Genomic DNA, 25,206 nt, shown 5'->3' on the forward strand with positions numbered 1-25,206 from the left:
GATTTTAATGTGTAAGTGAACTGTGAAATCACCAGCCATGTAGTCTGCAGTTCATACTCCAAACCCAGGGGAATAGGCTGCACATGCTTGCTGTTAGGCTGACTAGACACTGGAACTAATAGCAATATGAACATAAAGGACATGAGTTAAATGTTAACTTGCTTTAGCAGTTTAGAGCGTGGATGGTGTGTAAATGGTACAACAGATGAAAGAAGCACTCTTCGGGGAAAGATGAAGATTGTTACGGAGGTGAGAGTAACAGCTTGAAGAGCAGATGAACCTAATCACACTGCATTATACAAGCAGATCATTTCATTGGTGATTTTTAAGTCACAGGAAATTGCAAAGGCAGGGGCAGACTGTGAAGAACTGGGGAAAGAAGCATGGAAATATCAGGTCTGACCAATAGCCCAAGACAGACGTGAGTCAAAAAGGGTTAAAAAGACGCCCAAGAGACAACAAATAAAACGCCTGAATCAAGGCTGAGATCAGACAGAGTAGTATATCCCTCAACATGTCAATATTAGTTTTTAGCTGGGAGATGATGCATTTTTTTTATATACTATATATACTTTGGGGCTTAGGAATATAACAGGGTTTAGAATGTTTTGCCCATTTCACCTGGATGCTGCAGCTGCCACTGGGTTGGAGATCAAATGCTTTAATGCTCCTCCAACATACACCTCCCTTGGGTTTGGCCTTGATGAAATTCAGCCACTAAACACTTGTGTCTGCTACTTCTACTGAGTGTTTTTTCTCTATGATAACATCAAACTTAAGTTCCTGTTTTGTTTGAATGAACTTGTGAATCACAGTTGACAAAAACATGTGCAGAATAAATGGAATGGAAAGAGACCATGTTTGTCTGAAATCCTTGAAAATGTTCAGCAAGAAGCCCATTTATATGCTAGTAGTAGTCCTTGCAGTGCTCTTTTTCTATTGGCAAGAGAGTAAGATGGTTTGGGTATAAGAGATAGAAGCAGAATAATGCATGGCTGGTAACATAAAATGCAGTTCATAGCTTTTATTTATATATATATATATATATATATATATATATATATATATATAAACATGAAGTGGTACATGTATATTGTGCTGTACAGATGCCCTTCAATTGTTCCATGAGTCCATACCCTTTTACATCTCATCCTAAACCTGAACGGCTCAGACACACACTGGCTCATAAAGCTAACAGACCAGGAGATATATTTGATTGTTAATGTGTGTTGGTTTGCGTGTGAGCGCCGGTGTGCAGCATGTCTCCCTGTGCGCTCCGAAAGTTTATTGGCTGATGTCATAGTTATGCAGCTTCGCCCTCTAGGGTCCTGCAGAATTCACACCTCCGATTTTATGCTGTGTGGCAAAGCCCTGAGAGAGCACATGAAGGACGTGGTGAGACGACTTCATTTATGGCAAGAGATAGTGCTCGTTTTCAGCTGATGCTGAAGGATATTGTGTGAAAAGAAAATATTCTAAAGAAGCACACCGAAGCAGGAATGACCTGCATTAAATGAATGAGATACCATTGTACAAAAGAAAGAAAAACGTGTATCATTAGTGTATTCCCTCTATGTGCTAGTACCTCTGTGACTATTTTCCATTGTGTGGTTCTGTGTCCAAGCACATTGGATAATGACATGTCTGCTGTGACTATGCCTTTACCTGTTTGATAGACATTAAGTGAGGACAATGAGCATGCACAACGTCAGATAATTGCAAATAAATGATCCCCCACTCCCTAATAGTTTCTGGGTTGTGGAAAACATCCCCCCCCACACACACACCATGCTTTCAAATTTTCAGTCAATAAACGAAAACCGTGGATTGCTCCCTTTGGGTTGGGAGTCACTTCTGCACCAAATGAGGTCAAGTATCTCAGGGTCTTGTTGACAGATGAGAGTAATATGGAGGACGAGTTCCACAGGCGGATTCGTGTGAAGTGGGCAGTGATGCAGACCTTCGTACTCGACTGTTATGAAGAAGGATCTAAGGATGAAGGGAGAGCTCTCTCTTTTACAGTTGATCTACATTCCTATTTTCAAGAGAACAGTAGCAACAAATAAAGTGACGTTGCTGGTTAAGTGACTATGTGGAGACCCCTATTTGGACTTAGAACACACACACACACACACACACACACACACACACACACACATATATATATATATATATATATATATATATATATATATATATAGTTCTATGTATATATATATGTATAGAAAGAGAGAGAGAGAGATACAATAAAGCAAAATATAAAATGTACTTGCAGTATTATTTCATCCATCTAAATGAAACTCTGTTCTCTTCTTGTATTGATTGACTAAGCATTGTAATATCTCAGAGTTGCAGCACAAAGGCCAAATCTTCTTGAGGCAAAGTGGATTTTGCCCATCTGCCTCATGCCAATCAACAGGGTTATAGCTGTGCCTCTAGAATGTTAACTATGTATGTGGAAGGAATGTCCACTTATTGCAGAGAAGGGTTATTTGCACTGCCTTGGTGAACACACACACTCACACACACACACACACACACACACACACACACACACACACACACACACACACACACACACACACTCATGCTGTTGCTGGCTTGTCCCTGAACTGTTTGTATGAACTCAAGCAGCACTGTGTGTGGAGCCTGCATTTGCTGTGGCAAGTTGCACAAATGTTGGCTTGCACCACCTGTCACCGCTGACAGAGTTGAATTGTGATGCCTCTTTAGGAGCAGTCTGTAATTGCATCATTAGTTGGTAGTCTGAGGCACCATCTTGGCCGCCAGTCGTCACAGAATATATTTTCTGCCGTATCATATGAGTCAACATTAAAGTTGTAACAACGGCAACCGCAACAGCCACCACATTTATTTATCATCCATTTAAAATTAGAATATCCCCTGTTTAGAGCTAGCAATTGATCGCATGTACAGTACAGTACTGTGTGAGTACTGTGTGAGCTTTTTCCTGGGCTTCTTTGTGCTTTTTCTTCTCCACGTCCTTGCAGTAAACAAGCTCTGAGCATTTAACCTCCCTTGAAAATGCAGTCCTCTTGAGTCTTTCTACATTAAAAGCCTGTTGAGACAGCTCTCACCAAACAAACAACATTTTTTTGCTCATAATATAAATGTCTGTCTAGATTCAGTGGTAATCACGATATGTAATTCATGAATATTTGATTTAAGACCAATTTCAATATGGTGCAGAATAACTGTCTAGAGAAGAGTGTATGTTTAAACAGAGGTACAGACTGCATATCTTTCAATAGTTGACAAAATCTCACTTCATTTGTCTCGCTCTCTCCATTATACTAAGGTAATAAAAAAATATATTTTTTAAGTCATCGTTGTAAAAATGATTACAGAGTCAGAGGGCCATATTACTTGTGGTCACTTTACTTCCATGGTTTTAAAATCTTGTGGTGGGGTTGCTCGGACAGGGAGATGGAGTTAGGCTCACCGTGGCTCAGGAATGGTGCTACAGTGCATCTGTGGTGCTATTTGACAGAGCGTTGTGGTCAGAGCCATGTTGAGGTACAGTACACAGTTTCTACTCCAAAGCCATCTGCTCCTCATGGCAAAAAAAACCTCATGCTCTGTGATATGTTATGTGATGCTCTTCAAGGATGTGTTATTCATCTATCAAACCCTTTGAGGACAGTGACAAGGTAAGGTTTGAGTACAGCTCGCATCTGTGTTTTATCAGAAGGACTGAAGTCATCTCCAGCTGGTCCATGTGAACAATGACTCAATGATGTCTGCGAAGGTCAGAGAGTGATCTTTTCAAATTAAAAAATCATGTCTGTCAATATTGCAACATGAAGATTATGGGTTTTTGGATTCAACACGGTGTAGTCCCTCTGTAGAACTGGAACAGTACGGCATGATGTGTTTTATCTGATAAACTGTAAGCTCATGTCGTCTCCGGTTGTGCCCAAGACAATATTGTCTCCTGTAATTGCTGGACCGGACGGTATCTTCCTGTTTTTGTCAGTGTTTTGTGATGTAGCCATGGAGTTCTCCTCTGCCTCTGGCTTCACGTAAACGCAGATCTTTTCAGTTCGAGATTGAAAAGAAAGCACAAAGAAAACAAATAACCCCATTCATATCGTCCAGCACTCTAAAAAGGTCACAGTGACATCTTTAAAATGTCCACTCTCAGAGATTTGTTGGTGCCTCTATGTCACAGCAGGAGCAAAAAATAAAAACCTTTGCAGAGATCAATCTGTGTCGGCTTTGAAAAGCCATTTAAAATTCTGCTCAGTGGCACTCCATTGGTAGATCAGAACTTGCCAAAAAGCCTAATCTCAAAGGGACAATGTGTTAGCTAACTACTCTCTGCCACCACAGAGCCATCTGGATATGTTTGATTGATAGCACCCCACTATTGAGAACAATGTAATACTGTAGGTGTTGAAGAACTATGCCACTGCTCTGACGGCGTGAATATCTCAATGTCCAAGGTGTCTTTTTTCTTCCTATCTTTAGCTCTTGGCACTGATTTTTTTCCAGTGAGGTATGAACTGGCCTGTGTATTAAGTTGTGTAGGAAATCCTTTTCAAAGCTACTCTCTCTATTGCGCTTTTAAGTTTGCACAATTGTGGTTATTTCACAAGTATTTGCTTTTTGGCCTGACTCTGTGTGCCGGTAGGCCGGTTGGCTAGTACGCCACCTAGGTCCAGACTGAAATACCTCAGTAACCATTGGATGGATTGTCATGAAGGCTTGTAGAGAAATTCACGACACGTTCCCCTCAGGATCAACTTGAATAACTTTAGTGGTCTCATAACTCTTTATGTCGCGCCATCATCCGATCAAAATTTTAATTTGCCAAATTGTTTGGTTTATGACCAAATAATGACCTTCCTATAACCCCAGCTGTACTTTGTTGCAAGCACTTATTAGAACATGTTAGAATACTAACTCTCTAATCTAATGCAAGCTTATCTCAGGGCGAGAAATAGTCTTCTGTACATGCTGCAGTGGGAAAACTGTGTTTCATAATCAAAGCACAGCACAAGAAGTTTGACACAACAACTCAGTAAAGCTTTTACATATATATTTTTCACAAACGTGGACTATTGCAGCTGGAGTTTTTTTTTTAAATTTCCATGGTAACAAGTCAAATTTGTGTGAAGGCCACTTAAAATTCTACTTTGCACTTAGTCATCTTAATCTAAAGCACTTCTGAATTAAAAGGGCAGAGAATGACTGGAGTTAGAGGTGATGTTAAATATTTAGTACAGATAATTCACCACAGCCTTCTGAATCACAGTTATCACTAATAAGGATGGGTGGGTTGATAATTAAGAATATATATATTAAAACCATTTGTCTCTTTATGTCATGTTATTATGACACATTTCTTATATCAAGATTTCTGGGTTCATAGTTCCCATCTCTCACACAACATACCTTTACTGTATGCTTTTTGTATATTTAGGTGAACATTACAACGCATTGATATCAAGATTATGCCGAGATAATTATCACAGTTTTTCAATTTTAAAGCAGTTTATATCAGAGCCTCTTCTTCTGTTTTACCTTTCACAGTAAAAGCCCAAGACATGTACGGTATATTGCATACCTGTCACCAGAGGGTAGTCACATTCCCAAAGAGCCATTTTGCTAAAAGGAAACTCAATAAAATAGTTTAAGGCTATGCAGCAGTTTACCTCAGACAGACGCTGTCAGAAGCCAGAAGCTGCTCTGAGTCAGTCCTCTGCCTGTGCAAATCTTTTCAAAACTTGTATTGCAATAGGGCTGCAACTGTCTCAAATTTGTATTGCTGCTGGAATAATTAGCTTTGATGCAAAAATATTCACAGCTAAGTAGTTTGTTAATTCGTCACGCCCCCGGTGTGTAAAGGCCTTTTCCTCTAAAAACTGTCTTTCACTCCTCCTCATACAATGTCACACAGTGGTTACAATGAACTCCTGCAACGTGAAAAGGCAACAGGGTGTGCATGGTGATGGGAATACTGATTGTATCCACTTGTAAGGAGGAAAGTCACATCAGGGCAAGAAGGAGTACAGTGGTTGGAGCAAAAGGAGCTCCGTTCTGTCATGGGAAACACGGGACTGAAGCTTTCAAAGGGCAGCCCTGCATGAGAAAAAAAAAGTAATTTCCATCTGAATACAGTCTGACACATTTGTACATCTTCAAAGTCACTGCAAGCAGAGACTTCAAGGTATCAAATGTACGTTTTATCAATGAGTAGAGACATGTAAAAATAGGCAAAAAAAAATGGAGACTGAGGGTAGAAAAAGAATTGAAGAGGGGGATTTGCGGGATATGAAGACCTCCTGTAGGAAATCTTTGGCCCTGAAAGAATGGTGGCTAACAAGAGATATGAAGAGTGTGTGCATTGATACTACTTAAGTACGTCAAACTGAGGATCACCTGCAGTCTTTGCTTATTGGACCCGAAGATGTGTCTGGTGCAGAATGAGGTACGGTGTGACTTTTGTGTTATCACCTCAGAAATCTTTTCAGAAAAGTGACAGACCTCTTGTTATGGTCCACGTGTCAGTATTGGGCTTTAGAGGTGATTAGTGGTGAGTTTTCTGTCCATCTCCTCTCTCTCCTCCTCTGTTCTCACATCCCGTGCTTTTTCTCTTATCCCTCACCCCACTCCAGCCAGGATCATTGATTAATAGTACACTAGCTGCCCATTACAGACTGTAATCAGCCACTGGAGACTAAATCTCTCGGTTTTCCCATTTATACTTCCTCTAATTCACTCCTTTTTCACCCTCTGTTGCTTGCTTCCCAATTTCGGAAAGCGTTTAATTCATTTAGCGAGTGCCTAATGCTTTGGATGCTGTGACTGGCTGAGCGCTGGAGAGGGGGCAGCCAAGCCCAATGCTCAGCAGCTGAACACTGCCAATGTGCCTGCATGGGAGCACTGGGGGGGGGGGGGGGGGGGGGGGGGGGGCAGAGCAATCGCTTTTGTGCCCTCAGTGAGCTCATGCACTCTATCCTCGAGAGATTCAGGTGAGGGGTCTGCACCCTGCCTATTTGCCTGTATGCCTGCCCAAAAATATTCCACACTGGGGACAAGGAAGTCCCCTTGTGGGAAAACCTACTTCCTGGCTCTGCTGTTGGATGTAAGTAGCTGTTCAGTTTAACTTTAGAATCACATTTGCACAAGTATTAGTGCTGTGTTGCTCTGCTCTCACTGACTTGATGAGTTTGCCTCTCTTGTTTTCTTCACTTTGCTTTTTAATAGTTCAGCTTTTCTCCATTGTAGTTAACTGTGAAAACACCATCCACTGCAGTAAAAGTAACCGCGAGGGCCTTCTTTTTTTTATTCCAGTCAAAGTTGTGTTGATGGCAGCTTCCTCAGTTCCTCTGTTGTCAGCAGACGGGTTTTAATTAGTGGGACATTCCAGAGAGTAAGTTAGCGACCAAGTGAGGGGAGAGAGCGAGTGAAAAGAAGAGTGGAGTGTTTGTGACAGTCTCTCCCAGCTGAGGCTGATAAAGTGGAAAGCAGAGGCTTTGATTCTGCTCTTCATCAGGGCCAACAGCAATTGGAAGAGAGACCCTTTAAACGCTCTGCACATCTTTATTATGTTCAGACCGTGGCTTCAAACGGGACGTTGCATTGCTTTGTAATCACTGACTCATCGAGTCGTTCATATGCAGAGGTAACCTATCGTAAAAAAGACAACATAAAGGTAATCTGCTCTCTTTGTGGGGACAGATCTCTCACTGCTATATCGTGTGTAGCTGTCATCTCAAATCAAAGAGAATGGGAGCATCGCTGTCTTGACTTGGGGGTACCGGTATTCTTTTTGCTACAGTATACTGGTACCTGCACACACGGCCTCAAGCAAACTGTAAACGTGAGAGCCCTCGTCTTCACTCATCTTCTCAGAGATGCCAAAATGTGCCAAGATGCACCAAGGCGTCTGCTTCAATCTCCTTTTATTTCTGTCTCTGTCTGCAGCAACCAGTTCCACAAAGCTGGAAGACCTGAGCTTTCTTGATGAACAGCGCAACACCCCGCTGCGGACGTCCATTCGCCTACCCTGGCACAACACAGGAGGAAGGCCGCCTCAGGACTCTAAAGGTGACTCCGCTGTGCATGATTGCTGTAGATACTCATGAGGCAAGCTAAAGAATTTAACAGCCAATTCGCTCATTTGAGATAGTGACAATTTAAAAATGTATGTTGCACTTTTGTCAGTTGTAGTGTTAAAGTTTTTCATTGTTTTGGCTCTGCTCCGTTACACTATATTTCAAATGAAACAGTGACAGTTGCTGGGAGGATAAAGTGCTGTGTTTCAGCTCTAATGGTGTTTGGTGTGTTCACATCCATATAAGGTAGTGTTTGAAAGAGTGTAGGATCTGTAGCTTTTTATGCTATTAAGAGGTATGTAAAAAGTTCATGGATGGTTCATCCCAGGTGGATGTCATTACCCTCAAATTAAAGCTAAAAGTCGGCATTTAAACCTCATAGACCTAGTTTAATTTCAAATCCAGTGTGTTTAAGTACCGAGCCCCAAAACTGTCCAAATATTTCAATTATGCACCGCAAACACTACTAGACTGATTTATATTAAAGCTTAACTATCAAAAACCGTGTTTCCTGCACACATTTAGCTCTGCAGATAAAAACCATGTCCCGGGTTCACCAGCCTTTATCTCGGTTATACGTTTTGAAACCTCGGTCTCACTGAGAAAAATCCCACAGAGTGAATATTTGATGAGAACATGAATAATTTAATGTGACATCATTAGGTAGTCAAACTATTTCGCTCTGTTTTTAAAATCTTTTCCACATTTCCTTAAACATGAGGTTGATACAGACGCATCATGTCAGTGGATTTATATTTTATTTATATATTTTTTATATTTTTATCTCCACGAAGAAACATTAGTACTGAGTAACAGTCAATGTCTGCTCAGAAAGAATTTTTGTTCTCTACTGTATGTGTGCATGTTTTTAATTTTCCGTTATTGTCACACTTGTTATGGTCTTAAACTGTTCTAGACTGAAGTGAGTGAGGAAATGAGATATGGTTAGTGTGGGCAGGAGACGCCACAATATCCCTCAGGGTAGGTCAAAAGTTTGCCAGCAGTTGACCAGCAGAATGATTTAAATATGTTAATTTAGACCTTACATTATTCTGTATTGTATACATCATCTAACAGGTTAATGTGCTACTAATCATCACATTAAAGTACATGCAATAATTAATGCTGGTTGCAGTGCCAGTAATGTAATGGTAATAGTACGGGCACTAGTACTGACAGTACTCCCCTTAATCACGTGTTGGCCAGAAGCCAGAAGTTTTTTGGCTGCGTTATACTGAATCAGTTGTAATTTTATTGTGATATTATTATACTTGGGCTATGCATCTACTATAGTAGGCCTATTCTTTTACATATTACTGTGCAATTTAATTTGTTTTGGGCCATTATTATTAGTATAGATAACATCCTAAAACCTGAGAGGACTGAAAAGAGAACCATAATCTTATTAATAGTGCCGGTACACAACAAAAAGTCACGGTACGCATAAGAGTAAAATGTAGCAGTTCTGGTATTGTATACCGCTGAGTACCGGACAACTTTGAGCACTGGCTGTCTGCATAACAGTCTTTGTCCCATCAATTTAAAATTGTGTGTATTTAGGAGTCCTACCAACAATTATTTTTTAATTTGCCAATTATTTTTCTCCTTTCCAAGAACACATTACCTTTGATTTATTTCAGGTATTTTTCTCAGTACAAATATTCAAGGAAACTCGAGCATCCAACATTTCTTTTTTTAAGAACACAAAAGCCAACAAATCAGAATATTTTAAAGAAGTAAAATGTAGACCTTCGGAATTATGGAAATGTTTGGATGACACAAGTCGGAAACAATCCAACACAGCCACCATCTAATTCTACAAATAGCATAATACTTATAATATTAATGTAGCCATACTGTGCAGAAATATCAGGTTGGAACACAATGAATAAACATGCAAAAAAAATAAGCTGTGAAGCATTCAAATGTTGATGTAGAATTTGAATGTCAACATAATGAATGAAGCTTCTTATATTCTATTAGAGGCCTACTATCAAGTAGTATGAGTAGAAGTTGTAAAAGCAGCATAAGCAGCATTAGTGTTGGTATTAGTAATTCTAGTATTAGTAGAGAGGATCAGAGCGCTAATAGTTTTCCTGAGTGAACAAGTGTTCTGAGATCTAATGAGTGCTGAAGTGGACCAGACAGCGAGTCCTCTTTAAAGTCCACTTATGTTGAGATTTCACTTAAATTAACATTCATCCAAGCTAAAGTGGACAAAAGATACAGTGTTAAGACTACAACGTAGGTTTTAGATGTACACGGCACATTCTGGAAGAACAAAACTATCAAGATTATTCCTTATAAACTGGTATTCATTTGATTTACAGATGTTTGTCTGTGAAGGATAAAAGATGTATTTACTCTGGGATAAATTAAGGCTGAACTAGAACACAGCATCAGTTTAAAGTTGCCAGATTTCAAAACTTACCTTTAAAAAACAAAACTCCATTACTGACGGAGAGAGTGGGATTGATTCCAAAAGCAAACAGAAGCATGTGCCATGTCTTTCTCTAAAAAGCTAACACTGACTCTGAATATTTTTGTGCATTTGTAAGAGAAATAGCGACATAATTGTATTTGAATGCTTTTCTTCCCTATTACTTCTCCTCAGCTCGTTTTGCTCCCTACAAACCCGTGGACATCATGCTGAAGCCCTTGCTGTTTGAGGTGCCCAGCATCACCACAGACTCTGTGTTCGTGGGCCGAGATTGGCTCTTTCAGCAGCTGGAAGATGTCCTGAAGGCCAGCGAGTCCACAGAGAACCACGGCGCTGTGGTGGTGGGAAGCGTGGGTTACGGGAAGACGGCCATCGTCTCCCGGCTAGTAGCCCTGAGCTGCCACGGAGGCCGAATGCGGCAGATAGCCTCCAACAGTCCCAGTGCCTCCCCAAAAAGTAAAGTGTTTGCCTTTGGATGTTAGCACTACATTAGCTAGTTTTGTACTACAGGTTATTGTATTTTCATTTTACAATAAACTTGAGTGTGGAAGTGAAGTGAGGATATATCCACTGACAATATCAACTCAAAACAATCCGATTTTACACAATACGCCATGACAACATAAAACCAATTGATCTAATGCATCAAATACTTGATTTACAACTCATGTGTGTCTTTATATGTATGTGACAAAAGTGTGTGACTGTGTCTTCCAGGTGGTGGGGGAACAAGCGCGGAACTTCCACTCAGCCAGCCTCCACAGCCCACTCCACCATCCAGTGCTACCAACACGCTGAGGACCAGCAGCTGCCCGGGCACCCCCGAGATGCAGCGACGTCGGGACGAGGCTGTCAAACGCCTGGCTGCAAAGGTACAACCCTCAGCATTCAGGAGGAATCAGTCTCACTTATCCTTAAAGATGATGATCCATCCCAAAAGTCAATCAGCTTCATTATAAAACAGGTTTGATGACACCTGAGAGCAAAGTGGTGTTATGAGTGAAACAAATGCACAGGTGTCTGCTGTCGCTGGTGTACATTTATTGATGTGCTGCATCTTCTGTTTTGGACATTATATATCTACCCTTCTTGCAGTTCCTCTTGTTTGTTCTTGCTGGTGATTCTCTCCCTTATTACAAAGATGTTCATGCTGTGCTGAATCGCTTTTAGTATGTATGAGATGCGCTGCGGAAACCTGATACCGGCTCAGCTCGGTTGATTTATGTTTATACGTGTTTGTATATGATTTATGGTTGTTTATGTTCATTTGTTTGATATTCAGCCTATGAAATATGGATGGTTTCTTCGCTGACGTTATGAAAGACGATGCCACTACTGGTCTCTCAGAGACCTTTAATATCGCAGGCTTGTTTGATTTGAGAAGCAGGGAGCTTAGTTAAAGACTTGGCCATGAAAAGCAGAGTTCAATATTAATGTCCGCAGCATCTCGCTGCTGCAGTACGATAGCTGTGTTAAGTAAAAACATTTTAGATTATATCTTAGCTGCTGTAGCTTCCACTGTCTATTATTAAAGGAAGACACCAACATTGTTACATAGGGTCTATAGCTTTTTATTATGTTCTGTGCAGAGAAAAACATTTATTGAATATTAGAGTTATTAGCTGACCAAGGAACAATTGGAAATCTACTAATTATTATTAGTCCCCATTCTATGTAAAAGTGCATATTTTGGATTTCTTTAGCCATCTAAGAATAGTTACATACTTTTGATCTGATACAGCTGATATGAGTCTGTTTAATGAAGTCACTTCAGTCACAAGCTTCAGTATTTCTAGTAGCTAAAGGTTTCCCACAAAAGTTGACAATTTTTCCAGTCATTGAAAACACATGGAAAATAAGAAAAAATTAAAAAGTTCAGGAAAATCTAGTGTTCTCCTTGAAAATGATTCATTTATTCTCCTATTTTCCTTTAGCTGAAAATGAACTACAAGGCTATCTATTGGAGCCTTCCATTGCTCTAAGTTGTGTTCAGGATCATATTATTCGTTGTTTATGGGAGAGAATATTTGAAATAGGCTGCTGTCGACGCTGCGTACACATCCCAAAACTCATGGCAGCACATGCAGGTTGGATGACATTCCATAATGTTTGTTTCCCCAACTTTTGTAAAAGGTTGAATAATGTTAAATTGGTTGGCATGTTTGCTTCAGTTGCTAAAGTTGATGCATGAGAGAGATACTTTCATAGATAACTGATAAGCCATAGACTGACCATCATTATTGTAGAACACCGGTCTGTGACAGAGTTGGCAGCCAAGACACAAACGGGAGTTGGACCATATTTCTGCAACGCTTTCTCCAATCGTGACTAAAATAGTTCAGTCGTCGCTGTACCTATCTCAAACGTTCTCGACTTAATGCACTTTGACTTGCTTCGTGGAATTGCTGTAACACCTTCAGTTAACACTCTTGCCCTGTCATGGATACCTGCGTAATCGTGAAATGGTGCATGAAATACCTACTGTACAGTTTGCCTCTGCCACTGGAAACGCTAAATTTCATGCACCAGACATCTGACTTTATGCCACAGAGGCTCATCTAAATGTCTAATAAACCCAAGAGATGTCCCTCAAGCTAATTATTGGGTAAAGTGTTTCCAACAGGCGCTTAGTGATGTGTGAATACTGATGAACTGAGCTGCTTCTGTCAAAGTCTGTCAGTTCTTTTTAATCATTGATTTGAACGTGGTGTCATAACAGGGGCACTGAGGCCATTACGTTTAATGGTCTACCGCCAATTTGATATCTCACCCCTGTTTCAGAGGCACGTTTTAGGCATTGTTTCTCAACAGCAGATTCATTTCAGTGCCAGTATATGAAGTGCTTCAGGTGCACTGCAGAGTGTTGCATCATATTTGTTGAGATGCGTATTGCTTATTGATGAGGCAGTAGTCTACATGACTTGTACTCTAACTATCACTGCAGACTCTTTCTCAGGCCCTTATCAAAAGGTATTGTATTTATACAAATGGCAGGTAACTTTAATTTATTGTATATTCATTTACTGTATGCCCCAAGAGAAAAGTGTTCAACAGTTTCTCTGGAATTTGATGTCACAGATAATTTGATTCCATAGAATTGAATTGCAGTCCTAGGATGATGTTTTCTTACTTTTAGATTCTTGATCGTTTACTTCCTTTGCTTGTGTGTTTGGCTAAATACTCACTGATTTACCTACTTCTCTGACTATCACATAAGCTTCACAGAGACACACCTTATTTCGCCACTTTTATAAAGAGCACACATCTGGAGACAACTAGTTGATGTTGTAGTGACTGACTGGTGAAATGTGCCATTGACGAAGCTCCAACCCCAGGGATTAATTCGCAGTTACTTGGTTGTATCACGGTCCTTTTATTTTTTTAGCACCGCCGCCATCATTGTTCCTACCTAGATCTCTAAATCATTGTCAACATCATGCAGCCAGAGTGCTTATAGTAGATTTATTAGTTAATGTGGTTAATATCGACTCCATTCCGAATGTAGGACATAGAAATACACTTTCAGATGTCACTGTGGTTTGGCTGAGAAGAAAGTGCTTCGGCTCATTATTTTTCCAGAAGCTGGTCATCATTGTTGATGGAACAATAGGCAGCAGCAGCAGAGTCACCTGCTCCCCCTTCTGCTCATCTTGGAAGTGTGTCAGCTCCTTCAGGTTGGACTGTAATTAGAAGAGAGTCACACATCCCCAGGGCATCTCTCTTTGCCTCTTCCCCAATCCCTGTCCCTCCTTTATGCTCCTGAATCAGACCTCCTTTGAACACTGCAGCAACCTAACTTCAGACACAGAAGATCCTCCTTTCAGAGCTCCACCTCCATCCACTGGCTCCTTTTTATAGTAGAGTTTATCTGAGGTGGTCGGCCTTTGCCCAATTACTTCATCATCCCCTCTAAAGTTTTGTTTTAAACTTGGTTGAAGAGACGACATGTGGCTTCATGGAGGGTAGTGTGAATAAAAGAGCATGAGATTCAAGACTGTATCCGCAGAATTTGGTTTTTAATCAACAAGGCAGTCGGCTTTTGCAAATGCTTTGAGCGTTTTTGAACGTTCCCAGCTTCGCATATTTTTGGAAGCCAAAACTAATAAACATTTATTACTGTGACATGTTTTTAATACTCCTTAAGTCTGAAATAACTCTAGCTTTATCTGTCTTTCTCTCCTCTCTTTGTGATCCAGGTGGTGGCATATCACTACTGCCAGGCGGACAACACGTACACTTGCCTGGTACCAGAGTTTGTGCATAGTATCGCTGCCCTGCTGTGCAGAGCACACCAGCTCAGTGCGTACCGGGAGATGTTGCTGAAGGAGCCCCACCTCCAGAGCATGCTCAGTCTGCGCTCCTGTGTCCAGGACCCCATGGCCGCTTTCCGGAGGGGCGTCCTTGAGCCACTAACCAGCCTTCGTAAAGGTGAAACCACCATTGTATGATATTCTGTTATTTTTGTAGGCTTCTGTTCTCCCCTGTTTTAGATGTGATGATGCATGTTTAGGTGTGTCCTTGAGCACTGAAACCCAAATTGTTCTAAATATACAAGTTTGTGATAAAATGTAACCTGCTCTGCAATATAACTGTAATGGAATGTCACGGACATATTCATTACATTTGCTATGTCATAAAGAGACACTGCAGCTTGCAAATATAACGCAAAAGAAGATTATTACAAGCTTATGATAATACCAAATAATCAGGACAGTTTTCCCTGCTGATTTCCTAGAGTAACTCAATCAGCTGCCACTGAAGGTATTGACTGTTGTCTTTACAGAACAGCTAACTTGACATTTCAGTACTGAGTGAAGTGTGAGCAGTGGCTGTGTAGTTGATGAATGTAAGAGTAAAAGCCCTTAGCACTCACTCTCACCGCACTTCTGAGAGAGAGGGTTTAGTTAGTGCACTGAAACAAGGCACCTCTCTGCACACTGGCCACGGTAAAGTTAAGCTGAACTGAACTGTCACAGTAAGAGCCGCACCTCACTGCACATCGTCTTACCTTTGTTGGTTATTGTGTGTGTGTGTGTGTGTGTGTGTGTGTTTCCAGATCGGAGGATTCCAGAGGAGGATCACATCATCTTGATAGACGGGCTGAACGAAGCCGAGTTCCATAAACCGGACTACGGAGACACCATTGCGTCCTTCATCACGAAGATCATTGCCAAGTTCCCCTCCTGGCTGAAACTTGTGGTCACTGTCCGGGTCAATTTACTGGTACGGAAGAGCTCATTTATAGAAAAACATTGTGTAGTGCTTGTCTTACACATAATATACTTTCTTTCAATATGACAGATATGAATGTGAATTATGAATATGAATTGTCATTATTTAGACTCGTTCTACATTTCAAATTAACCAGCTTGTATCAAGGGAGTGTTAAAAATCAGCTTACTACAGAAGTTTAGCTAATTTAAGAATCCTCTCAATACGATTGTAAAATGTAACAAAGCTCAAGTCAGATCTTCCGTCGCCTCTTGATACTCTCACTGACTGCCATCAAACCCTGAAGATTTTGACAAGCGGGAAAGTTGAAAGGTTTTTCCTGAGCCGCTGCTCCTCGTCAGACTCTACAGAGGCAGTTTTGTCAAGCGTATCCTGGAACATTCAAGAAGGAGCTGAAGTATCAGTGACCCAGGAAGCAAGACTGCATGACATGGAAGGAGCAGTCAGTCACTGTGAGCTGACTAGCTCGGGGAAAGAGACGCTAGGTCGACCAGTTACAGAGATGTGTTGAACTCACGCTGGCGATAGCTGAGGCTTTGCCACGCCCGATGAGTCACACGACGTCTGATTTTCTTTGCTGCGATGAAGCGCTGAGCCTGGGATAATAATGTGAGAGCTGACATCCAGAGCTCAAGTTATTATTGTTCAGGCACAAGCCAGGCTGACATAGTGGCCATCAGTATGCAATTCACTAAAAACCTAAGTTCTGCCCATTTGATTTTATCCTGTGAGTCAGAATAGAATTAATATTGGGTTTATGTCAAGGTTCTCTGGATATGCTAAATCAATCTATTGTAACAGTGACATTTTGTATTCATGCTCTTGTGTATTCACCTCTAGTAATCCGTCAGGGTCCGTTTGTCGTGTGGAAAGATTTTTTTTTCCCCCGGATGTCCCAGTTGACTGCACACAGTGCACTGTAGGTGTAGCTCTGTAGGTGGGCTCTGAATGACACAGTGGAGCAGTTTTTAAATTGAAGGGAATTTGTGTCGCAACCTCTTAAGTTGCCAGCCAGTTGTACACGTCACATTGTCAGAGTAAGTAGTAGATATCAAAAAAAAAAGGATGAATGATTCCTATATCGCATTGGAAAGGCCACATAATACTCCGTCTTCAATGGATTCCATGAAGAAATACTACTCAGTTTGCAACCGCTGCATCATATTTGTGTCATAAAAGTGTCACAGTTTTGTTTGGTACTTTGAGCAAACAAATAGGATATTGGCCGTTGCTTGCTGCACTAATATCTGGCTTATCGGTGAGGTGTTGCTAGCCCTTCACTCACCTCGTGGATTATAATCAGTGCGATTCAGTGACTCTGTGCATGTGTGGACACACGTGCATGTGTGTGTATTTGCTGTACCTTGTCATGATGAGGAAGAGTGAAGTGTTATCTCACCGAGGCAATGTTTTTTTAGCCTCAGACAGGCAGAGCATTGGAGGATTAAGGTGCATTGATTTTTTCAAACCCCCCAGGACATAGATTGAAATGTGAGCTGTGGCTCAGACTTCTCTTAGAAGTGTTCCTGTGGCCCCCTACCATCCCATCCATCCCCTGCCTCTTAATACTCACTTTCCCAGTCCTGTTTTTTCTCACAGCCACATTTCCAATAGTAGGGTCTGCTATGGCCTGATAGCTCAGCATGTTTGCTCCCCTACTGCTCAAAGACAGCCCTCTGATAATAAATGCACATAAGCCATTATTCCTCTATTTGTCTGTTGTGGTAATAAGGAATACAATTTATGTTGCAGAGACGAGAACTAGAAAACCACTTATTGAAATTGAATTAGTACATTTTGTCATTAATGTGGGCTAATTTGAAAAGAGCATGGAAATCTACTGACTGTCTTTTCCTCTGTCTCTTCCATAGGAGATCACAAGCCTTCTGCCCTTCTCCAAGATCTCCCTGGACGACTTTTCCGACAACGCGGAGATAAGCAACGACCTCAATGCGTACATCCAGTACCGCATCAATGGCAGCAAGGACATCATGAACAATATTAGCCTGAACGGCAAGGCCGACCCGATCACCGTTGGCAAGCTCAGTAGCCACCTGATCTCCCGCAGCCAGGGCTCCTACCTGTATCTCAAACTCACCCTGGATCTGTTTGAGAGAGGTCACCTCGTGATCAAGAGTGCCAGCTACAAAGTGGTGCCCGTCTCGCTGGCTGAGCTCTACCAGTTACAGTGCAACATGAAGTTCATGACCAATTCGGCCTTTGAGCGCTCACTGCCCATCCTCAACGTGGCTCTCGCCTCGCTGCACCCCATGACGGACGAGCAGCTGTTCCAGGCCATCAACGCCGTCTTCGTCCAAGGGGAGCTGCAATGGGAGGACTTCCAACAGCGCATGGAGCTGCTCTCGTGCTTCCTCATCAAACGGCGGGACAAGACGCGCATGTTCTGCCACCCCTCCTTCAGAGAGTGGCTGGTGTGGAGAGCTGATGGAGAGAGTACAGACTTCCTCTGTGACCCCAGGTCAGTCCTCTTTGCCCTTTTTAAGCTAATGCAGTAACTCAGCAGTTCTCCTCGAAGGATTGTGGGGAAGTTTAACAGGCACGACAAGTCTGTAGTGCATCTAGTAAGAATGTTCTTGCAGCGCATCACTGTTAGATCCCAAACAATCTGTAGGGAAGTACAAATCAAGCCATGATGATAGCTGCATTACAGTAGGCTTTTTATCACAATATCCTTACAGCATTCCTTTCTTAGTAAACTGTTTAGAATTCAGCCCTTTGAGTACAAATATTATGCAGACAACGCTCATGAAAAATAATCATGGTGTTTGTCGCTGAAGTTTCTACTTGAAGTTCTTAATAGTATGTGAATCATGGCCAACACGTTGCATGAATAGTACACTGACATGAAGGACTTTGTGTGTAGAGAAGTAAGTAAAACGTTCTCCTCAATAAGTGCAGAATGATTCATATGTTGGAGTCAGCGAGGAAATTGGCTTTGAGATGTTCCAAGTGTTTGTTGTAATCATAACAACCCACTTTTTTTATAATGCAGTCGCTATTATGTACTGTTTTGCAACTTTTATTTTTATTTTGTCACAAGCAAACAACATTTACAAGAACACTGCTGACACGCAGAGATGTGCTGGATGTCAAAAATATATGGGGTACATTTTGTAAAAGTATGTGTGTTCAGCCAAACATCGTTTTAGAAATGGATATTATACTATGAAAGAAGTTTAAAACTATGAATACCTTTTTAATATGGAAAAATGTTTGGTCAATGTTTCTAGAAGAAATTATCGTGGGTTCCTCCTGCGCCCTTCTTGCCCTGTGAGACGGGCTTATCTGCTTTAGTAATGCTACCTAATTGTAATTCTGGAGCCCCCTCACCCACATTAGAAACTTCAGTCATTCACAATACGTAAATTGGATGATGTCACAGTGCCGTGCTCTTTTTTTTGTCTCTGATGCGCGTCAGTATCACCTCTGCTCACACAGTGGTGTTTCTAAGTGGACCAGCTTCACATTCTGGTCATTCACAGCCTTCCAACTCCGTCATTACCAAACAAAGACTCGGGAGTCTGGCAAAGGGAACGCACATGCTGACAAAAGCTTGCGTCACTGACTCTCTGTCTGTGCCAGGGCACGAAGAGAGAGAATTTTAACCAGATCAAAGTGATCTGCATTCATGCATGTTCTTTTAATGAAGTTCGGCATTAATTAATGGCAGAGTGCCTGAGTGGAGATTGAAAGGAGAACCCAGGGGTTTTACACACTTCCCCATCCTTCATGGAGGTATTCTGAATTCATACCTAACTCACTTGTTAAGGTGCTCTTCATGGCCAAAATTAATGAGCAGTTTCATGTTGACGTGGGGGCAGATGAACACCAAATGCATCAGTAGATTTACATATTGCAAAAAAATAGTTGATGCTGAAGTAAAAGACCAGATGAGACTATATTATGAATTATAATTCATTTTTCCACAGCAACAGGAAAACGTAGGTCTCCTAGTGTTCTGCTGTCCTTCTGTGTGTTACCTATTCTCCTTTTATAGCTGAGTATCCTCTCTGTTGTTTCCTCGTCCAGGACTGGTCATGCTCTTATGGCTTTCATGCTTTCCCGCCAAGAGGGGAAGCTTAATCGTCAGCAGACGATGGAGCTGGGACACCACATCCTCAAAGCACACATCTTCAAGGTACAGCTAAGGAAGCCATACATGCTCTCTACCTTCATCCACAGTCCATCCCTTCTGGGAAGTGTTCACTCTCTCTGTATTTATTTATGTTTGAGTGTAGTTAACCAGAGGATAAGCCAGGAGATGAGAAGAGAAACACTTGTTCAGCTCAAGTCCATTGACTTTATGTATGTGTGTTTATATCTTTGTGCATTCATATATGCATTGGTGTGTGTTTATGTTTGTGTGCAGGGCCTGAGTAAGAGAACGGGTGTATCATCCAGTGTGCTGCAGGCTTTGTGGATCAGCTGCAGTGCCGACGGCCTTTCTGCAGCCTTGGCCTCCCTGAGGAATCTCTACACACCCAACGTCAAGGTAAAGGTGTTCTCCAGCTCTGCTCCGGCTCTTGTGTGTCAGTTAGACCCGAAACAATCAGCCCAACTGATGAGATGACGAAACATCAGCTGGTTCCAGATTCTCAATACTATACCGGGTTTTTGATTGGTGGTCGGACAAATTAAGCAATTTGAGGACATCACTCTAGAATCTGGTAACTTAAAATGGACACTTCATATGGAGACTTATTGATTAATCAAAAAGTCCAAAATGATGTCCCTAAAACTCTCAAATCGCACGCAAACTGATGATTAGTATACATGGTTTTATTAGTGACATCTGAAGAACCTAAATGTCCTCCCTGAACGCTCTTGCAATTCCACAGATGGCAATTAAGTTGTGAATCATTATAAATGTCACGCTCTATTCCTTACACATACTTATGGGGATGAACGTGGGCTCAGAACAGATTAACTTTTGAAGCTGCCATAAAAAGCAGTATAAGGATGCTCATCGGCCCAAACTGATTCCTCCCCTTTCTTACCATTAGCTTGATCCATGGTCGTCTCTCGTCCCTAAGGCTGAAATTAAAAACCATTAACTGGCAGGCAAAAGTGTATTAATATAAAAATAATTAGAGTCGGAGTGGGTTGCTGATTGTAAAAATATAAAAGCCTAATCTTTCTTCTTGAAGCATTTGCTATTTTCCTCACATTTCCCACTTTTAATAACATTTCGCAATAATTCACATTTTTCACACATTACCCTCTTTTGGCATTTCTCGTCCTTCTTGCAATATGTCCCATTTGTACTTAAATGATAATGATAAGAACGTGTCTCAGTATGTTCAGGACAATGATTGATGTAGGGTGTGTGTGGCTAATGTAAGCAATGAGTATAGAGTAGACTAGAGCAAGTAAAAAGAGTGCGTCGGTGTTACATCAGTTAATTCAAAATGTTTGGATTCAAACTGCTTATTTGGACCCAAGAAGAAAAGAAAAGAAGGCAGATGCATTCAGTTTGCATCTTTGGCCAAATGTAATATAATTTATATCTTGTATCTTAATAATATTTCAAGACTAAAATATTTAGTTTGCTTGTTTCACACGGTGATTAGCCATTCAGGTATCAGATATTTCCCGGGCATTCTTATTCTCAGAATCGCTACACGGAAAATGAATAATGTTTGCAGGAAATTTGGAAAGTTGATGAAATGTGCACCAGGATGAAGAAAATGAAGAGTCAGTAAAGGATGAGGGCTTTTTTATTTACTATGAATATAAACTATGGTATTTAACTTTAGTATTTATTCAGATATTCAGTTACACTTTTGACTCCTCGGATATTCTACGAATGGTTTGTTGGGGGGGGGGGGGGGGCATTGGCCTTTCCTAGATTGTGTCACAATGATGTATTCTGGCTTGAAGCTGAATTATTTCACATATTATAGTATTTCAGTATTCTACACAGATAGTCCATCACTTGTTGTCATCCTCAATCCATCCATTTGCGAGTTCTTGTGTGTAAGTAGAACATCACTCAAGGAGACACTTACAGAGTCACCTTGTTCTGTCCTCTGGGAAAAACACAAAATCGGTGTTAATTCATCCCACATCGGATCCAATGGAAAAATACACAATTTCATTTCCTTTTGTCGAATAAGTCATTTGGCTCCGTGGTTCTGTTTGACTAAGCATTCATTATTGATTTCCTCATCGAGGAAGAGAATAACTCACTTAATAATTGCATTCAGTAGAATGTGACCACTTCATTTGGTGTCTGACCTTTGCTTGGAGAAAAATAGCTGAAGCTAAAGCACGTTTGAAACACGTTTGCACTGAATTTAGGTGGAGAACATCTGATGTTTTTTAAGAGCCTGAGCTGTCGGTTCTGCTGCTGTTTAAATTAGTCCTTGTACCTGGTGTTCACAAAGTCATACATCGGAAAAATGCATGGGCTTAGAAAATGGTTTAAGCCTCACATGCACATCCAACAAACTCATGCCATGTACTTTATTTTAAAGTCAGTCAAGAAGATCCTATTTTTTCTAACGATATCTGTTATTACTTTGATTAATATTGTGGAATTTATGTTTTATCTACTTTTGAAGGAACTTCAGGGACATTTGAGGAGGAATAATGAGTGCATCAGGATTCACGTGATCCTTCACATATATTCTTCATAAATGTTTCAATGTAATCATTTTCTCATCCTGTTTTGAGGAACTGTTTCCAGATAATACACAAGTGCACAGGTGGTAACACTTTGATAACATTGTTCCAACACCAGCTGTCTGTGTTTGCGTTTCATTTGCACAATCAGGTGAGCCGTCTGCTAATGCTTGGCGGTGCGAACGTGAATTACCGCACAGAGGTCCTGAACAACGCGCCGGTGCTTTGCGTCCAGTGCCACCTCGGTCACCAGGAAATTGCCTTCCTGCTGTTGGAGTTTGGAGCCAGCGTAGACGTGGTGTCTGAAAATGGCATGAACCCCCTCTGCTTCTCAGCCGCTGCAGGACACTTGGCACTAGTCATGCTGCTCTGCAAGAGAGGGGGCAAGGTGAGGAGCCCACATGTTTAACCCTCTAGTTTTATGAGTAAAGGCGAAAGGCTAACGTCGTGCCTATCTGCACACACTTATCTCAGCCTTACCTTATGCATTCCCACCAGGTTGATCACGTAGATAAGAGTGGCCAGTGTGCTCTGGTCCACGCTGCTCTCCGAGGACACCCAGAGATTATCCAGTACCTGCTGGAGGTAGAATGGAGTGCTGAGGGGCAGCAGCAGGACTGTGCTCTGAAGAACAAAGCTCTGCAGCAGGCTTTGATAGCGGCATCCAGCATGGGACACACACAGGTCTGACTCTCACACACACGTGCACATGTTTTACTTCACACAGTCAACCCCCGCCATGTACAGTGAAAACAATTAATGGACCTGAGAATATGATAATGAATCTTTAATGACTACGAAAAGAGATTTATTTGAAAGAAGAAATGTAAGACCCACGCATTACAAAACGCAACATATTTTAAAAAATGCACGCCACGTTTAATACTTACTTTGCAGCAGCACCGCTATCCTTCCCTGTGGGTTTTCACAACAATCTTCCACAAAATATTCCAGAAAGCAGAGGTAGCTATAGATACGATCTGAGTACATCTTGTTTTCAGTGAAGATGACTTGAGCCGTGTATGTCTGAAGGCAGGATTTAGTGATCGCTGCCCAGGTGTGATGCAGGCTTAAGGTTTATTTTGGCTTCCTCATTAGTTGGAATGGGATCCTGAGGCCCGGCTCAGAATAACAGAACTGGGCCAAGCTAAGCTGTCAACCCACATGTAGAAGGAGACCCCGTTAAAGTCAAAGTATTAATCAGATTGGACTCAACTCACATAACCTCCTGCAGTGGTTCAGGGACAAGTGGCCCTCTAGTCTGCTGTGATTAATTTATAAGAATTTTCTCAGCCGGCGGTATCCCATTGCTTGCTATTCTTCTACAAAATTAGCATGTTGTATAAGCTCTTGAAGATTTATTTGATATCTTATGCTGAAACAGTATGCCATTAATCCAAGTTTCTTTTTTGGCAGGTTGTGAGAGGCTTGCTGGCATTGAATAATGAGCATGCTGTGCAAATTGATAGCCATGACACTCTGTGGGGAGAGACAGGTATGTTTTCATCCATCTTTTTGCATTAGGTGGCTCCCTTGTATCATCACCTGCTGTTTTAACATTCTGGACCTCACTGCTGTTATTGCATGCTGCAGTGGAGGGTTGTGTATCTCTCTTCTGCAAAGTAGTGCTCTCTGTTTGATGTGGAGGTCACTCATCCCAAATGTGTGTGCATTTTTTTACGGCTGTTTCAAGTTTTCCTGGGCTTTCTGGTAAAAGCATTACTTATTGTGGCTCATGTGGGTTTCTACTTTGAGTTTGGTCAACACAGCATTTCTTTTGAACAAAGATTTCCCAACATGCCGCTGGATTTCAGCTCCAGCGTCCCTTGGGGCTCTATGTTAAGATGTTGCCAAAAGTTTGGACATTTTGAAGTTACTCCACCAGATGTTGTATATACTGCAGACCACATTTAGGTATAAACGTTTACAAATTACATATTGTTTATAATCCACTTTGGGCGACTAATAAGTTTGTGCTACTTCCTGATTAACGTTGAGTTTAAGTACTACAAATATTTCTTAGACATTATCTAAGTTTCAGACACATGCAGGCTTAGAGCTGCAATATCTTTCGTGACTTTTTGAAATATCGGACACATTTGAAATGTTTGCCTCTCATCTTCAGTGTGAGCTTTTGCTTTGAGACTCAAGTAATCCGAGCTATAAATGTTCCTATCGTCCTTCTTGTTTGACAATAGCGTTTGATGCTTTTTTGTGCACAATCATACTAGAATAGATTTTTTTTTTTTTTTTTACAAAAGGAGAATTTTAATAATAGTCTCTTTATGTCTGTCTCAGTTGTAAACCAGCAGGGTTTAGCACTAAAAGTTTGGTGCTACAGGAATGTAGGTCAGCCTATTAGCGGAGCGGCTGTCCACAGTGTGGTTAACTGGTGCTTGTGTCCTGCTAAATGACTGCAGGACTTCAGACCTTATTACAGTCCTGGGACAAAGAGTCGTCCCCCTGAAATATTCCTTTGTGGAACTGCTGCTCTGTTTCCACTGATATGACTTGACTGTGTGTTCTGGTACGATCGTAACACCTGCGTTCTTGTTGCTGAAAACATAAAGCACCAAAGCTTTGAGTCATATTACTAAACCTGATATGTAAACTGGACATGATTATTACTGTGATTAATAGTAACCATGCCCTTGGACTTATCTCTTAGCTCTATTTACAAAGTGGATGTTAAATCACTGCCAGAACTCTCTTTGCATTCCTTCTAAAGTAATTAAATATTAGGTCACAGGTTCGCTTTAGCGCCTCTGACCTGAAACAAAGGGACTCCGAAACCCTTGGCCCGAC

The 25,206-nt window shown here is 41.3% G+C and overlaps 1 protein-coding gene across 3 annotated transcripts in view; it reads left to right on the forward strand.

Annotated features, from left to right (window-relative positions):
- Window positions 1-25,206, forward strand: part of tanc1b (tetratricopeptide repeat, ankyrin repeat and coiled-coil containing 1b) — a 90,244-nt gene that overhangs the window by 54,709 nt on the left and 10,329 nt on the right. For all 3 annotated transcript variants that reach the window (XM_068703807.1, XM_068703816.1, XM_068703823.1), the window contains exons 8-18: window positions 7,954-8,076; window positions 10,699-10,980; window positions 11,242-11,396; window positions 14,721-14,952; window positions 15,581-15,747; window positions 17,628-18,235; window positions 19,807-19,915; window positions 20,147-20,269; window positions 22,553-22,789; window positions 22,900-23,085; window positions 23,818-23,896. In XM_068703807.1, coding sequence (XP_068559908.1) covers window positions 7,954-8,076; window positions 10,699-10,980; window positions 11,242-11,396; window positions 14,721-14,952; window positions 15,581-15,747; window positions 17,628-18,235; window positions 19,807-19,915; window positions 20,147-20,269; window positions 22,553-22,789; window positions 22,900-23,085; window positions 23,818-23,896 — 2,301 coding nt within the window. The remainder of the gene's footprint in view (window positions 1-7,953; window positions 8,077-10,698; window positions 10,981-11,241; window positions 11,397-14,720; window positions 14,953-15,580; window positions 15,748-17,627; window positions 18,236-19,806; window positions 19,916-20,146; window positions 20,270-22,552; window positions 22,790-22,899; window positions 23,086-23,817; window positions 23,897-25,206) is intronic.

Source organism: Cebidichthys violaceus, unplaced genomic scaffold (assembly GCF_023349555.1).
Source record: "Cebidichthys violaceus isolate CVI_PGR_0920_01 unplaced genomic scaffold, fCebVio1.0.p SCAF_11, whole genome shotgun sequence".
Lineage (NCBI taxonomy): Eukaryota > Metazoa > Chordata > Actinopteri > Perciformes > Stichaeidae > Cebidichthys > Cebidichthys violaceus.